The sequence below is a fragment of the Lycorma delicatula genome, chromosome 1 (genome assembly GCF_047948215.1).
Source record: "Lycorma delicatula isolate Av1 chromosome 1, ASM4794821v1, whole genome shotgun sequence".
Taxonomy (NCBI): domain Eukaryota; kingdom Metazoa; phylum Arthropoda; class Insecta; order Hemiptera; family Fulgoridae; genus Lycorma; species Lycorma delicatula.
Window position 1 is genome coordinate 55,967,790 of NC_134455.1, and position 15,542 is coordinate 55,983,331.

The window sequence follows — 15,542 nt, forward strand, 5'->3', positions numbered from 1 at the left end:
AATATAATTTGTGTAATTACTGAATTATCTATATCTTTCTTCATGTATTAAAAGCCATATGTAGATTAGGCTGTTGTGTGAACTTATTGTCACTATCTAGAATATACTAATCCTTTCTCACCATTCAAAAACACAGACAGAATTGTTTTTTTTTCAGAGATGACCACCAAAGAAAAAAGATCAAAATAGTACACTACTGGGAAACTGGACATCATAAGAAAATTTACAGAGAAATTTGACATTGAATTTATGTAATGCAATACCACCACCTTTTCTGTCTTCACAGATTAATTATCGGTTGATCAAAGTCTATAGTTACATCTTCTTTTTCAATTGCTGTTTTGTAATTCACTTTTTCAGTTTTTTCCTACATTACTGTTAAGTTCCATATTTTGCTTGCATAAATTTGGCTTTCAACTCGGTTTTACAATAAGCTATATGAAAAGTCATTCTTGGCCCAATTTAATTTTTATGAATGTTATGCAAACTTAAATACTAGTCAACAACAGTGATAAGAATCCATGATTGATATCTTCAGAATAATTTTATTCTTAAAGTAAAAATTATTACCCAAGCATTTATAACCATTAATCAACAAGCATTTTGCAATAATCAGTGTCTACAAATACAGCATGATAATGATTCTAAAATTTTCATTTTTACACTATTTGGGCATTTTTAAATAACATTTATTAATATTTCACACCTCACTTCCTCTCAAGACCTCAAGACAAGGAAACATTACTTATGTAAATGTTGCTGCCTCTATGAGGCCCGTTTATATCAATCATATTTGATTTTGCGTTAAAGTCTAGAAACCATTAATGTGTTACAAGTGGTGTGAATTGATAAATCTGGTACTTAGATTTGAAATATTTTTTTAAAGATTTTAATAGTAACATTTTAAGGAATGTTCAACATATCTATACTTTTACAACTGGACCTGCAATGTAACACCATAAAAATTTTTATTCAGTTTAATTTATTTTACATAATTTTATTTATTTGAAATAGATCATTAAGATGTTTTTTCCAACAACAGTTAAAAGGTACATTCAGGAATTAAACACTACCTTTAATTAATATAATTATTTAAAAAAATATCTCAATGACTTAGGATAACTTTTTAAAAACATTTTGATAGATTGTCATATAGATTTGAGCCATGTTATGATGAAGTATTTTCTTACAATCTCATGCTCACTTCTAATAACAGTTTGTTTTAATCAATCTTAAGCAAAAGATTGCAAACTATTGTTTATCATGATCATGATTAAAATTTCACACACAACTTTCTTGCCACTAAATCATCTGTAGTCTTATAACTGACACTTTCAGAGTTTTATTTTTACATGTGGACATGTTTTGCTGGATTTTAATAAATCCTGGTACAGAAATCTCAAACTTTTAGAAAGCCTTAATCATAAAAAAAAACAAATATCTTTACAGGTATGAATGTACTACATGAATTCAGAATGTTAAAAGGGATTTTTTGGAATTTATGTTGTATACTAAAGTTAGATGAAAACTTACCACTAAACCCAGGTTTGCAAATACATTTTTTGCATGGCTCTTCATTTGGAAAAAATGTTGCACCTTCAGTGTAGACTTTTCCACCATATTCACAAGTTGCTGCTGTTTCTTCTTCATTTTCCTTCTCTGCAAAACATTATTTAAATTTCATGCAAATGATAGTTGATTTTGTTTACTGAACACTTTTTTATATAAGACAAACTAATTTTAATCTACTTCAAAATACATTGCAACTTTCCAAAACACATGTCATTTGTATATTACATGTGCATTAAATAATTTCTAGAACTATTCAAAAACTGTAATGTTATTTTATCTCTATTTTCTCCTTCTATTTTTTTATAAGAGCTGTGTATTACTATTGTGTATTTTATTCCCCCACCGATAATATTACATCATTAATTAAAAAAACTTAACTGTAATTATGGCCTGTGTGGTGGGCCCCATAGCAATCATAATACTTAAATAAATAATTTCAATTTGGATCATTTTAATGTGCAACTTTTCTTGTATATTTTTCAAATTATAATTTCTTTTCAAGCGGCATTATTATTCCCCAAATTTAAATAAATAAGAAAATGTTTAAATGTTTATTATAAGTTGATTAAACTACTTTAATCTGTTCCTTTTTATAAGAATGTAAGTAAATAAATAGTTGTGAAAAATTCCAACTGGGCTGGGATTCAAATCCAGAAGTTTATGAATACAAGATGAAGATGTTTCCTCTGGGATTTAGAAGGCAGCTCTTTGATTATTGAATTTTTTTAGACCTTTTTTATTTCTTAAAATTTAATGATGATGACAAAATAAAACATTAGTTAAAATAATATGTAAAACTTTTATCTATTTTTCTATCGACTTCGAAAAAGTAGAGACTACACCATCATTCTTTCAAGAACATTACTAAATGATTATTTACTATATTATTAAACATAATTCATCTATATAATAAAAAATGTTTTGTAAGTAGCACTGACCCCTTGCATCATAAATAACCCCTTCCATGAAGGGAGTCCATTGCACCCTCCATAAACTGGGGCCCCATCAGGCAGATTCCTATTAGACTGAAAAGCCTTCAGTGGATGGACTGGAGGGGAATCACATCAGGAGAAAGATGCAAATATCTTGTTAATCTTCCAAGGAATAACCCAAGTAAAAACTACATTTCAAAATCTGATCTACAAAGGGCTGGAATGTAATTCCATCCATCTTTAAATAAAAACAGATTTATAACTGCCATTAAAAATTAAATAACCACCTGATAATTAGAAAGAACCAACAGCAAGGAACCAATATCCAGGCTTTGCAATTAACAGGGGGATAAAATACCCCCCTTAACCGTGGTATTCCATTCTTTTTTGCTCGTCACAAATATAGAATACTGATGACTTTCCCATGCAATCATGATGTAAATTTTCAAACTCTACTTAACTGTTTTTAAAAAACTACTAAAAATAATAAGTCATAATTTTTTATACTTACTGCAGTACACTCCTACAGCACAACATGAATCATGAGAATATGTTCTCATGCAATTTTTTTTCAGAGGGGGTTGAAAAAATTCAGCACAATCATAATGTGCACAATTAAATTCTGCCCTGTAACAAAAACGTTTTTTTTTTTTTACAAAAAAAGTTTATTAAACAAAGCAAACCAGTTTAATTATAAATGTGACGTAATAAATTATCTATAATTTATTTTACGTAAATGTTTTATATATTACCATTTTTATATTTCTTGTTATTTAATTTTTTTAAAAAACCAGCTGTTATTAATTTAATTTTAGTTATTGCTTTATATTTAATTTATGATACTACTTGTTTAAAATAAAAGGTTTCATTCATAATTAAAATTATCATAAATATATATTATGGAGAATATTTTCAAATAGTTTAATTTATTATTCTTGAATAGTTAATATTAATAGTATTACTATTACTACTGATAATAGCAGTAGTATTTATTAATAGTAGGTCCACATATTACTATTTTAATTTTGGTTTTAATATATGTTTAATTATTTGACTGATTATTTTTAAATTAAATTTTTTATTGTTAACCATAAGTTAAAATATTTTTTCATTTATGAATAACATAATTATTTATATAACTTACAGACCAGTGCTTCGACCGTGCTATATGGTTACTTGCCGTCGTGGTCAGGGTTCGTTCCACTCGCCCTTCCCGTCTTGCCAAGAGACTCTACCCCATGAGCCACTCTGTGTTCATTTAACTCATGCTTGTGAGAATAATAATGATAAATAAAAATTATAGCCTCTTCAATTTATAAAAACTATCACTGTAATGTAATTTCTTCAGAACAACGATTTGATCAATACAGAACCCGAACTATGAGTGATATAAGAATGTGGGTTTCAAAACAGTCTTTCTCCATAATAAAAATATTAGTTATAACAAATTGCCTGTACGAAGTACGGCTAAATTAAATTATTTTGCCCGGTTCTTAGCGTTACCCAACAAACACTGCTACGAAGTGTCTAATTTGTTTCTCTTTTTTTTTTTAAATTAATTTTTTAAATATTTTTTAGTTAAGTAATCGTAGGCAGATGCAGCCAGTCGCGTTGTACATACAGAAACAGTGACTGTGTTGGTTGAGCCGCCGCGACGTACACCGTCGCACCCTTAAAAATTTCGAAATTAAAAAAAAACCAATCATTTATAAATATTTATCTGAAGAGTATTTGCAAGCCCCAGTCAAGTAAATATCTCGTTTAGTATATTTGCAAATGAGGAAAATTTACAAGCATTGTACAGATTTTTTTACATTTCTTCCCCCCTTTCAACGTTAAATTTCGAAAACTGTAGAAATTGGTTTTTACATGAAAATTACACACACCAAAACTCAAGTTGATACCTTCATTTGTTATCTAGAAATTAAAAAATAGATTACCGGATGTAAAAAAAAATTAAAATACTTTTTAACCTTTAAACTTAGAATTTCAAAAATCCAGAAATTAATTAGTCTTTAGATAGTCACATGAAGATTAGTCACACCAAAAATCGAGTTGATAACATCTATTACTGAGAAAAAAAGCAGTAAATTTCATTATTACTCCATTTTAACTCTTTAAACTCGGAATTTCAAAACATCCTTTCTTAATGTACTTTTACACCGTAAGAATATGTATATAAATTTGCAACAATTTAACTTCAGTCGATTTTGCTGGGTGTTGAATCACTCAGTCAAGACATGTTCTTTTATATATACAGATAATACAAATATATTTTGAAAGTTTATTTCATTTTTTATTATAAAATCATATTTCTTATTCGTTGTATCTTGAATACATATTGATGGACATAACTCCAAGAAAGCCTTCGAAAATTGTTTGTCTTTAAGAGCAAACAAGTATGACATAACGAAAAATAGCTTTTGAGTGTGGTTGGTCTAGAAACAGTGAATGCTATTTTAACACTGAGGTTTGGAGATGGTTAAAAAATTTACAAAATTTTTTAGCAGTTGTTTTTAAATTGTAGGAAAACCTGCAATCTAGAAATTGTTCACTATTAACTGAAAATGTTTTTGTGGTCATATCTTATTCGAAGATTTTTCTAAAGATTAAAGAATTTAAAAACGGAAATAAAAAAAAAATGACTGAAGTCACTTAATCCAAAATTAAAATACAATTTTATTATGGGAATCATGATTCTTTAGAATCGTTATCCTGTTTTGTGTTAAACATGAAATTTCATGATTTTTAGCAAGACATTGATTAATTTTAGTTAAATTTAGCTTAGAACTGTCGGTACACAAATTACTATCAGATTGAACATTTCTAAGTTCCCGATTTCACTCGGTGTTCGAAATACAACGCTCATTTTGCGTATTATAGCAACTCGCTAATAAATATTGCCGGAAAAAAGAAACAAAACATTAAGATGAAGTATAGTGTTACGATCCGACCGCCAAAGTATAGTATTACGATCCGAATGTCACAAACAACTAAAAACAATGTTAACCGCGCAGTGTTCTCAGTTCATCTACGTACCTACTATGCAATACACCAGTAAACACAGTGATATAAAAATAACTAAATAAATTTAAAAAATCTGATGTGGACGCCATATGACTTCCTCGTACGCCTATTTAATTACATATGTTTTTTATATATTTATATTTTTTTAATTTTATTTTCATTTTTTTTTGTTATTGAATTATTATTTATAATAAAAATTTTTACACGTATAAACAGGTTAATAATTATTAATAAATCAATATATTTAAATTAAAAAAAAAGGAAATGAAATCGGATTTTCGCCGATGTGCTTCCTCTTGTAATATCCAAATATTTCATTAATTAAAATTTTATTGGGCTATAACTCTGGAACCAATGAAAATAAGTACCATTTATGGTATATCGTTGAAAAGCCCTCAATGAGGGCTTATTACTGCAGTTAATAAAAAGTCCAAAATCCATTTTTTGGGGGATTTTGGATACTTTTAGTTCAGTTGATTGCAATCAAAAGGGAAAGTTTACAACTAGATGTTACAAGTCTTAAATCCAAAATTTCAACATCGTACGCCTAATTACTTTTGAGTTATGCGAGGTACATATGTACGTACGTACAGACGTCACGCCGAAACTAATCAAAATTGTTTCAGGGATGGTCAAAATGGATATTTCCGTTGAAATCTATAAAGTGAAGCTTTTCGTGATTCTTTGTACGAAGTACAAAGAAGTAAAAGCATTCCTTTCACTCTGAGCGAACTATGATTTCTCAGGCAACTTAAAAAAAAAACAAACTATATATATGTATTACGAAACGACACGATTGAATGTTCTCTATAAATAAAAACACAGACAGTCGTTGAGTATTATATTGAAGTCGAATGGCTTCGATGACACGTGGCACTGTATAACCTAGTAGTAGCCCTGAGAAGGGCTATTGTTATCGTCGATTGGCTTCAACGGTTCGATGTAATTTATAACCTTGTGATAGCCCTGAAAAGGGACGATTTTTGAGCTAGCTCTGAGAAGAGCAGTTGGGTCCGGAAACTGATCTCCGGCAAAGTCGACTTGGCTGTAGTTGGGGAGTTGTGCTCGTCCATTGAAATCAGACTGGGCTTCCCCTCAGCGGCAGTGGTGGCTCTCTGAGCCCTGCAGTGTCGGGTCGGCGTCGGTCGTCTTCACCGACGCGCCCGAGGCGGTTCTACCCGAGCGATCCCACGCTGGGCCGGCTCCTGCTACTGAGTCCGCTAGCCAGGGCGATTGAAGTCCGGCAAGCTGGAGGGGGAAGGTAGCGTCCAGCGGCTCCCTCGGCAAGCCGGCCAGGCCTGCTGCTCCGGTGGGGATGTTGGCAACCGCTGGGAGGTCCCACATTGAGGCGACCAGGGAACTTCTTCTCTCTTCTACCATCTTCTTCTTCTTGGTCTTCTCCAGGTGGTGGTCGACGATGAATTGTAAATTCACAGAACGGAACGCAAGGATGTCGGAGGGTGCAATACCCTCCTACTTTTCGCAGTATACGGACTCACGTCCTTTGCTGCTGGATGATCTAATGGACTGACGGTTATTAATAGTGGCTGACGTTTATTCGTTTTGTGAAGTTTGGATTGCGTTCCGATCAAATGGAGGGTTTGTCGGTAGGGGCTCGACGGAACGATGTGCTAATAAGCTTATCTTCCGTGACGCGCTCCATTTCAGCATAGAGTGGGCTGAAATCCTTCATTTAAGGGGGCGTCCTCTCATAAGGAAAGGACGTCAGAGTCGATTTTTGGACCTACACTTTATAAATTATTTAGATGAATTGTAAATTCACTCTCGTGCACGCTCTTTTATTGGAGCCTGAGAGTGGTGGGGCCACAGCGCTGCTATGGTGGGAGAACTGCGCGGCGGGAGTGACGCTTGTACCAGTGCGTATGTGTACTGTGTCCCCGACATCTGAGCTGCTACCGTTGCCGTCCCGCCGATATTAAGTTCGGCATATGTGTGCTAACAATATATAATTTTAAAAAACAGCTTACCAAATTCCAGTTTAATTTCTTCTAGCGCTTTCAGCTATTCTGCCATCTTCAAGAGGAATATAATTATGATTAAAATGATAATATTACCATAACTGAATTATATGTATAACAACTGATCGTCATTTTATTATTCGTCAAAAATTAAATTTTAAGTTTAAGTGACTACGAGCGTATTGTAATAGTTTCTCAATTGTTATGAACTTTAACGACTGTCAGTCATTAAGTTCAAAATAATAATTATTTTTGTTTACCATCCGAACGATAATTGCGACTTTAAACAATGACAAACGTAACCTCTCATTAGCGGACTGCGATGACACCAAAAATGTGATCAGAACCAACGACTTTTTGACAGACGAAGTTTCACCAGATCTTTCTTGCATAAAATGAGATTGTCGAAAAATCTCCAGTCGGTGTTTTCAGTATAAAAATGAACCTGACGAAAATCGTCAAGCGGTCCTTAAAGAGTTAATTAAATTTAAAGAAACTAGTTCCTTTTCACCTCAAAGGAAAGACAAATATGGTCGAGAAAGGAACACTACTCCAACACAGTATTGGTTAATGTAAGAAAAAATAAACTTCATACATAATTATCTGATGGGGAGTTAAATTGAGAATTAGCATTCAGTGGAACAGATTTACAAGCGACAACAGTTTGACATCGACTTTTTGCAGTTGGATGGAAAGCTTTTAACACCAGCAATGGGCAAAAAAGGCTATTGTGGGCCAAAGCACAAGCTAACTAGACCAGTAAGACTGAAAAAATGTTATGCTTCTGACAAGTCACATTTTTTTATGTTCAGGGACAAAGGTTTCTATGTGTTAGAAAAGCATCAAATGAAAATATATCACCAGCTCATATTCAGCACTTTGTTAAACATCCCCACAAAAAATGTTTTGGGGTTGTTTCATATTTGAAAGCCCTTGTCCACTACTCCCAATAGGTGATATGTTGAAAAGTAATGGATATATCAAGATTCTGAAGGAAAGGGTTGTGACACAACTTCAAAAAAATTACCAAAAGGTAACAGAGTATTCCAGCAAAATTTGACACTATAATTTAAAAGAATGTGTAAAACTGTTTTGAAAAATGAAGCATTAAAGTGCTCCCATGGCTTGGCCACTCCCCAGACTTAATCCAGTTGAAAATCTTTCTGCTACAATCAAAAAACAACTCATAAAAATGAATTGTACCACAAAAATGGACCTCATTAAAGATATAATATTGGTATGGTTTCATGATGAAGAAATAAAAAAAAATGTGTAGTACATGGGTTAAATTGATTCTTAATCATGTACATGAAGTGATTAAGAATAAAGGACATATTAATTACTAGATATTCACAAATTTTACAGCTATGTGTTTTCTAAATAAAGTTAGTTTTTATATGAATTTGGATTAATTTGCACACTACTGTATAAGTAACTTATATACTTAAAAAGAATTATTGTTATTACGTTTGCATGAGGAATAATTTTAATGTTGTTTGGTCTGTAAATTTGCATTAAAAAGTGTTCAGTGGTTTGTATGCTTTTTAGATTTATCATTTGAATGTCACTGCTGCAGCCTTTGTATAAATGAAAGTAGACTGCACACAGCACAGGTTCTTGGGGTTGCTACTCCCACACTGTAAAAGCTGGGAGCCTGTGAAGGGAAAATGCCAGTCTCATTAATTTCAGATTGTATTCTGCATGCATATTTCTTCCATATTACTTTAAAAAAATTATTTCCAATAGTATTTTGTAATTAATTGTTAACTATTATGCTATTAAAGCCATAACTACTACTACTAGTAATGAGGGCAGTTTGAATTACTGCTTTATTTGTGTAACAGTTTATAAAAATATACTTGTATTTCAAGCACTTAGACTCTAAAATTGATAGTCACTGGTTAGTACCGGTATAACTTTTATCACTAAAAAAGTAATAGATTCTTCTTTATTCTAATAGATGGAAATTCTACCTCTATTTCAATTAAATTATGTGTTTGTATGAAACTGTGGATGAGGCTGATATGTAGTTAGTTACATGATTTATTCTGCATATGATTTTAGATTTTTAAATAATTTTCCATGCTCTTTAGAAAAATTATTCAGAATAAAATTTAAAAGCTTCTTGAAAAATATTAAATAAATCTTACTGCCAGACCTTCCAATATGGTTTTAAAAAATATATTTTCTTGAAATAACTATTTTCTGGTATAAAGCAAATATTTCAAATAATATAAATAACTAAAAGAATTCCTTTCTATTTTTTATAACCTCAGTAAAGTATATTTAAAAAAGTTTATTTACAATAGAATCAGGGAAGTTAAAACTGGTTAAAATTGTATACCAACTATAAACAGATTCCAGATATTTCATTTTTTTATAAGAATTCCCATATAAAACATACTTCCTCATTACACTGTATGAAAAGTTCAATTTTTCAAAATATTGTTGGCCCCTGTTGTTTTTATAATTAAAATAATTACTGTAATATTAAATGATATCCCTCAAAATCTCATAATTTTATTGTTGTTACCCTCTTCACTGATGACATCATCATAACTGTATCGAAAGGTAATAAATAGTATTAAAAAAAATCATTCATCAAGTGAATTATAATTAATTTTAATTGTGGGTAAAAATAGCAATTAGATCTTCAAGTAATTCATACCATTGATAATTGTACAGATAATATCCCCATTCTATTACAGATAATAGTAAAACTTTACAGTTCTTTATCTTTATGATAATAGTAGTTAGTATAGATAATAGTAGAACTTCTATTTTACAGAAAGCATATTTTTGGAAGTTTTGCTAGAAAAACAGTTTCTGGGATAATCAAATTGATTTCATTTGCAAAAAAAAAAAAAGATAAACCCACTGTTTTTCTTTGTAGTATCTCAATAAAATACTGAGCTTATCTAATTATTATGCCTATGTATATTTCTATACAGAATATAATATATTTTCAACTCCTTCAGAAATCAGACCAAATTTTCAGGTATGAAAATGGGCTCTCATTAAATTATTGTTTGAATTTATAAATAAGACTAATAATTATTAAATTAAAAATTACTTTTCTGTTTTAATGAATTTGCAACATATGAAAAAAATAGTAATCCTTTAAAAAAATAACAATATCCAGTTTCATAAACCAGATATAGGACTTCTTTTTCATAACAAAATATATGAGAAAGAGTCTTATTATGCTTCTGTTATAATTTTTAGTAATCTGTTCATTTATTATTAATAATATATTTAGTTTATTAGGTTAATTATTTAAAATATCTTAGTTTTTTAAATTACATTATAAAATCTGCTTTTATAAAAACAATTTTTCTCTGTTGAGCTCTAAGTAATGCTAATTTATATGTATTACTGTGGACTTTAACTAGATCTAATTAATTTTGTGATGTCCTGAACAAGCTTATTCCACATGAGTTTCTTTTAAATATCTATTTCCATTTATTGTTAATATTGTATATTATAACCATAAAAAATAACAAAAAAACCAAATTACAATTTTTTTTTTTTTTTTATTTATTCTGTTATTTTGTTTGCAACTGCAGGTTGGTAAGAATTTACTTTTAAGATCATTACTTTAATCTATTCTAACTGAAAATTCTCTTTATTTTTCTTGTGTATTCTTGTCACATCAAATGACAGTGTATGTCAATGTCTAAATATTTTGAGTCATAGACAGGTTCAAATTTTTATACAAGGTGTGTGAGAAAAGTAACGAGACTGACTTTTTACTTACCAAAGTTTTTATTTTTTTCAAACAACAATATTATCCCCTTCAAAGTAGTTCCCTTGGGCAGCTACACTGGCAGAGTCATTTCCACTCATGGTAGCAGCGCTGGAAGGCTTCAACTGGTAGGGCTTTTAACTGGTCGGCCACAGTCTTTTGAATGTTCTTCAGAGTTCCAAAATGACAACCTTTTAACACATGTTTCAATTTTGGGAAAAGGAAAACATCACAAGGACTCAAATCAGGTGAATAGGGGGGTTGAAGAACCGTAGGAATGTGTTTTGAGGTCAAAAATTCCTGATGGAAATGACTGTGTGACACGGGGCACTGTCATGATGAAGCATCCACTTGTCTGCAATGTCTAGTCTCATGCGAATCATTCTTTTCCTGAGCCTTTGAAGGACACCTTTTGTAAAACACTTGGTTGACAGTTTGTCCTGGAGCAGCAAATTGTTTATGCACAATACCCCTACTGTCAAAAAAGCAAATCAGCATGGTTTTGATCTTTGATTTGCTCATTCGACATTTTTTCGGTCGAGGAGATGACAAAGAGTGCCACTCTTCATTTTGCCGCTTTGTTTCAGGATCGTACTCAAATATCCAGCATTCATTAACTGTGATCACATGATTGAAGAATTCTTGGTCATTGTCAATCCTCTCAAGAAGATCAACGCCCACGTTTCTTCGATTGTCCTTCTGTTCCATTGTGAGATTTTTCGGCACCAATTTTACACAAACCTTTCCGCATGTCCAAATCGTCTGTCAAAATTTGATGTATGGTGAAAGTGTTTAAGTTTAACTGTTCACTCATCATCCTTATTGTTAAACAACGGTCTGATCTCACAAGAACCCTCACACGCTTAATGTTTTCGTCAGATTTTGAAGTTGAAGGTCTCTCTGAGCGAGGTTGGTCTTCAACGTGTTCTCAGCCTTCCAAAAATGATTTGTACCTGTAAAAATGATTAGCGGAAAACTTATGTTCTTTATAAGCAATGTTCCCTATAGGCTTGTTTCAATTTTTCAAAGGTCACACTCGCGGATTCCACAAGTTTAACATAAAACTTGAGTGCACAACTTGCTCTAAATTCCGATGATGCTCAATTTTTGTAACACACAACAAAAACACAACTTCATTGATGGTGATGTCAAAAATAATGTGTTGGCTGAATGGAGTTGAAACTTGTACTGAGCATGTGGAAGGGATGAACAAACCGGTCTAGCACAGACCAGTAGACACAGCGTTGCCAGATCGCTTGCAGTGTTACCAATTTCACATTACTTTTCTCATATATATTACCTTTTTATTTTTATGTTTTAAAAGTATAAAATGAATAAAAAAAGTTAATTCATCTATAACCATTACTAATTGAATTATCTGACATTTCTTTGTCTACAAATCAGCCTGTTTCCAAGGAGGAGGGAGCATCAACTTTTAAAAATCAGATTTTTCAAACAATTTTTCAAATTTAAGTTTAATTTTTTTTGTAGAATCCAACTCAAGGAAGAAAATTAAAAAAAAAAAAGAATTTGCCAAAATTAAAGAAAAGTTTCACCAGCAGGTTAAAAGGTCCTGTTTAAAATGTTTAAAAGTTATAACAAATTTTATGTCTTTAATTTTTATTGAATTAATTTCTTAAAAGTGAAGACCACCCAGCTGGTAAATTGCAAAAAAAAAAATTAATTTTAATTTAAAAAGGTAGTTGGACTCCTGTGAATATTTCAGGTTGAGATATAACTTCCTACTTAATACATTTAGGATAAATTTATCGAATGAGTTTTGGTAAGAATATTTTTTGCCATTCGATGTAATGAATGGGAAGATGAGATCAGACTAGCTTAATTAAGTTTCTCATATATGAATACATAGAAAAAAAATATTCTAACAATTTACCGTATAATTATTTTTTATATAATACAGATGATTAAAGTAATTAAAAAATATGAAATGTGGATGAATACCTTCCATCACGTACTAAGCAGCTGCAAGTAGGAATACATTTACTTCTAAAGTCATTATGTTCCAGTCTATCTCCATCTGAAAATTCTCTTCCTTGATAGTAGCACTTGTCTGCTCTCTGGTCATTTGTGAAACCTTAAAAATAAATTACAATTCTTATACCATCATATCTTTGTTTAATAAGGTGTCTTACTTTTCAAGTTTTAAATTTATTATAAGTGCAATTAAATGTAATAATAAATTACTACTTACAGAATATCACAGAGGATTTCGCTTATAATATCATAATTAAATATTTCTTATAAGGCTTGTTTTATAATAAGTCATTTTTAGTAAATAATTAATAATACTTGCATTATATTAATTTGTAATATCTATTTTCAGTGGAATTTGGATATTTACAACAAAAAAAAATGCTGCAAAAACTGATAAATTTGTGAAGTAGAAATACTTTTATTGCTTAATGTTTGATGAGATAAAAGAAAAAAATTGTTAATTTCATAACGAAACTGAGATTACATTTTACAAATAGAATTTAAACAAAAACAAAAAATTAAATAATTGTGAAACTGGAAATAAAGCTTTTAGAAATAATAACTTAGAAGTAATAATAATAATAAGTGGAAGTAGAAATACTGATTCTTGTTTTCAGTAACTAAACTCTCATTTGTGCTATGTTTAAAAGCAAATATTTACATTTGATATTTTTGTAGCAAACAGTGACTTAAAAGACATGATGAAAGCTGAAAATTGCTTTAATTGAAGTTTTATTTTTGTCTTTTTATGACAATTAAATACAATAAAAACATAGTGAGAACTCTGCATTCACACAGGAAATTAGACAACTCAACCAAATAAGGAACCTTGTGTTACCTGACAATTAGGACATGTCATCATGTGGGTTCTGACATACCACATATGTGGAAGAACTGATAAATTTTTTTATGGTTGCTGTTTATGCTTCACAGATGACTGAGTTTCACTGACATTTGGTCCTGATATTAATAAGATATCAAACCAAATTTTCCTGATGGTTTTCAAAATAACTGATGTATTTTCTAAGCACCAAGAAGGAATAAAAACTCTACAGCGTGTACTGAATTACAAAGGAAAGTTAAATATCACCAAAGCTGATTGAGAAGTACTTCAGAGATACTTACATGAGTTTCTAGATATTTTAGTATCTATAAATAAATTCATTCTCAAGTCTATTGTAACAAACCAATAAATATGTTGAAATAATGAATTGTACCTATTGTCCAATATGGAGCTATTTAAGATACAGCCTACTTCACTTCTAAGAGTCGTTTAATGTTGATCCTTGTGAAATACTATTGCATAAATTATAAGTGTTCAGAGTCACAAGCTCAATGATTAAGTGGATTAAGTAAAATCTCTTATGAGAATACTTAAAATCAAGATATTAGGAGGGTCCTTTCAAAAGAGTTATATGGTGTCATATGTGCCACAGAAAATCTTGGTTTTTTGTAATCTATTTTACTCATAAATGATTTATAATTTTTTAATATACATATTTTGTAAACAGATTACTTAAAAATGTGTAATAAAATGATTGGAATTGATGATAAGTTAACATTACAATAAAATGGTCCGAAAACAATTTTATACTGTAAGTAAAGAAACCTATTTTAATTACTGTACTAGAAGATAACAGACTCAAAAGTCTAATTATTTTAAAAGAGCTGTGATATTAAGAGAATGTATTAGACATTTGGAAGCCGATTCCAAATCGGATGAAGGATGATGAATTTATGACCTCTACAAACTTGAACATTCTATTTTTATTATTACAACTTTGGACAAACGTGTTTTAACAAGGCACATGAGATTAATGAAACAATCACTCAAAAAATGCTAGATCTTGCTGGAAATCAAACCCAAAACCAACTGATTCGAAACTCCAGAAATTATATGATCTTTGATGTTTTATATTAAAGTCTAAGGTTTAAAAGTAAAAAGGGAGGTAAAAAAAAATTATGATACATTAATTAGAAGTAATTAAATTTGATTTGTAAATATAGAGGAAATCTGTAATATAAGTTACACTATGTGTCTTACTTGATTCTTTATCCAAATCTTTGCATGTAGGTTTTTCAGTCAAACGTGACTATATATTTTATTGCACTAATTTAAATAAAGAAAGATCTGAAGAATATAATTATATGAGCTCTTAAGTGTAAACAAACTTAGAAATTAAAACAGAAAGTTCATTGTATGTACAAAACTCAAAAGTTTTTAAACAATGAGCATTAAATTCCATTTTCTACATATTAGTTGCTTGGGTACACTAATGGGCAGAAATAACA

The 15,542-nt window shown here is 30.4% G+C and overlaps 1 protein-coding gene across 1 annotated transcript in view; it reads right to left on the bottom strand.

Annotated features, from left to right (window-relative positions):
- LOC142318364 (kielin/chordin-like protein) overlaps nucleotides 1-15,542 on the bottom strand; it is a 46,884-nt gene that overhangs the window by 16,330 nt on the left and 15,012 nt on the right. Inside the window, exons 3-5 of the mRNA XM_075354950.1 lie at nucleotides 13,218-13,350; nucleotides 3,016-3,131; nucleotides 1,534-1,659 (exon numbers count right to left, since the gene is read on the bottom strand). Of these exons, the coding sequence (XP_075211065.1) occupies nucleotides 1,534-1,659; nucleotides 3,016-3,131; nucleotides 13,218-13,350 (375 nt within the window). The remainder of the gene's footprint in view (nucleotides 1-1,533; nucleotides 1,660-3,015; nucleotides 3,132-13,217; nucleotides 13,351-15,542) is intronic.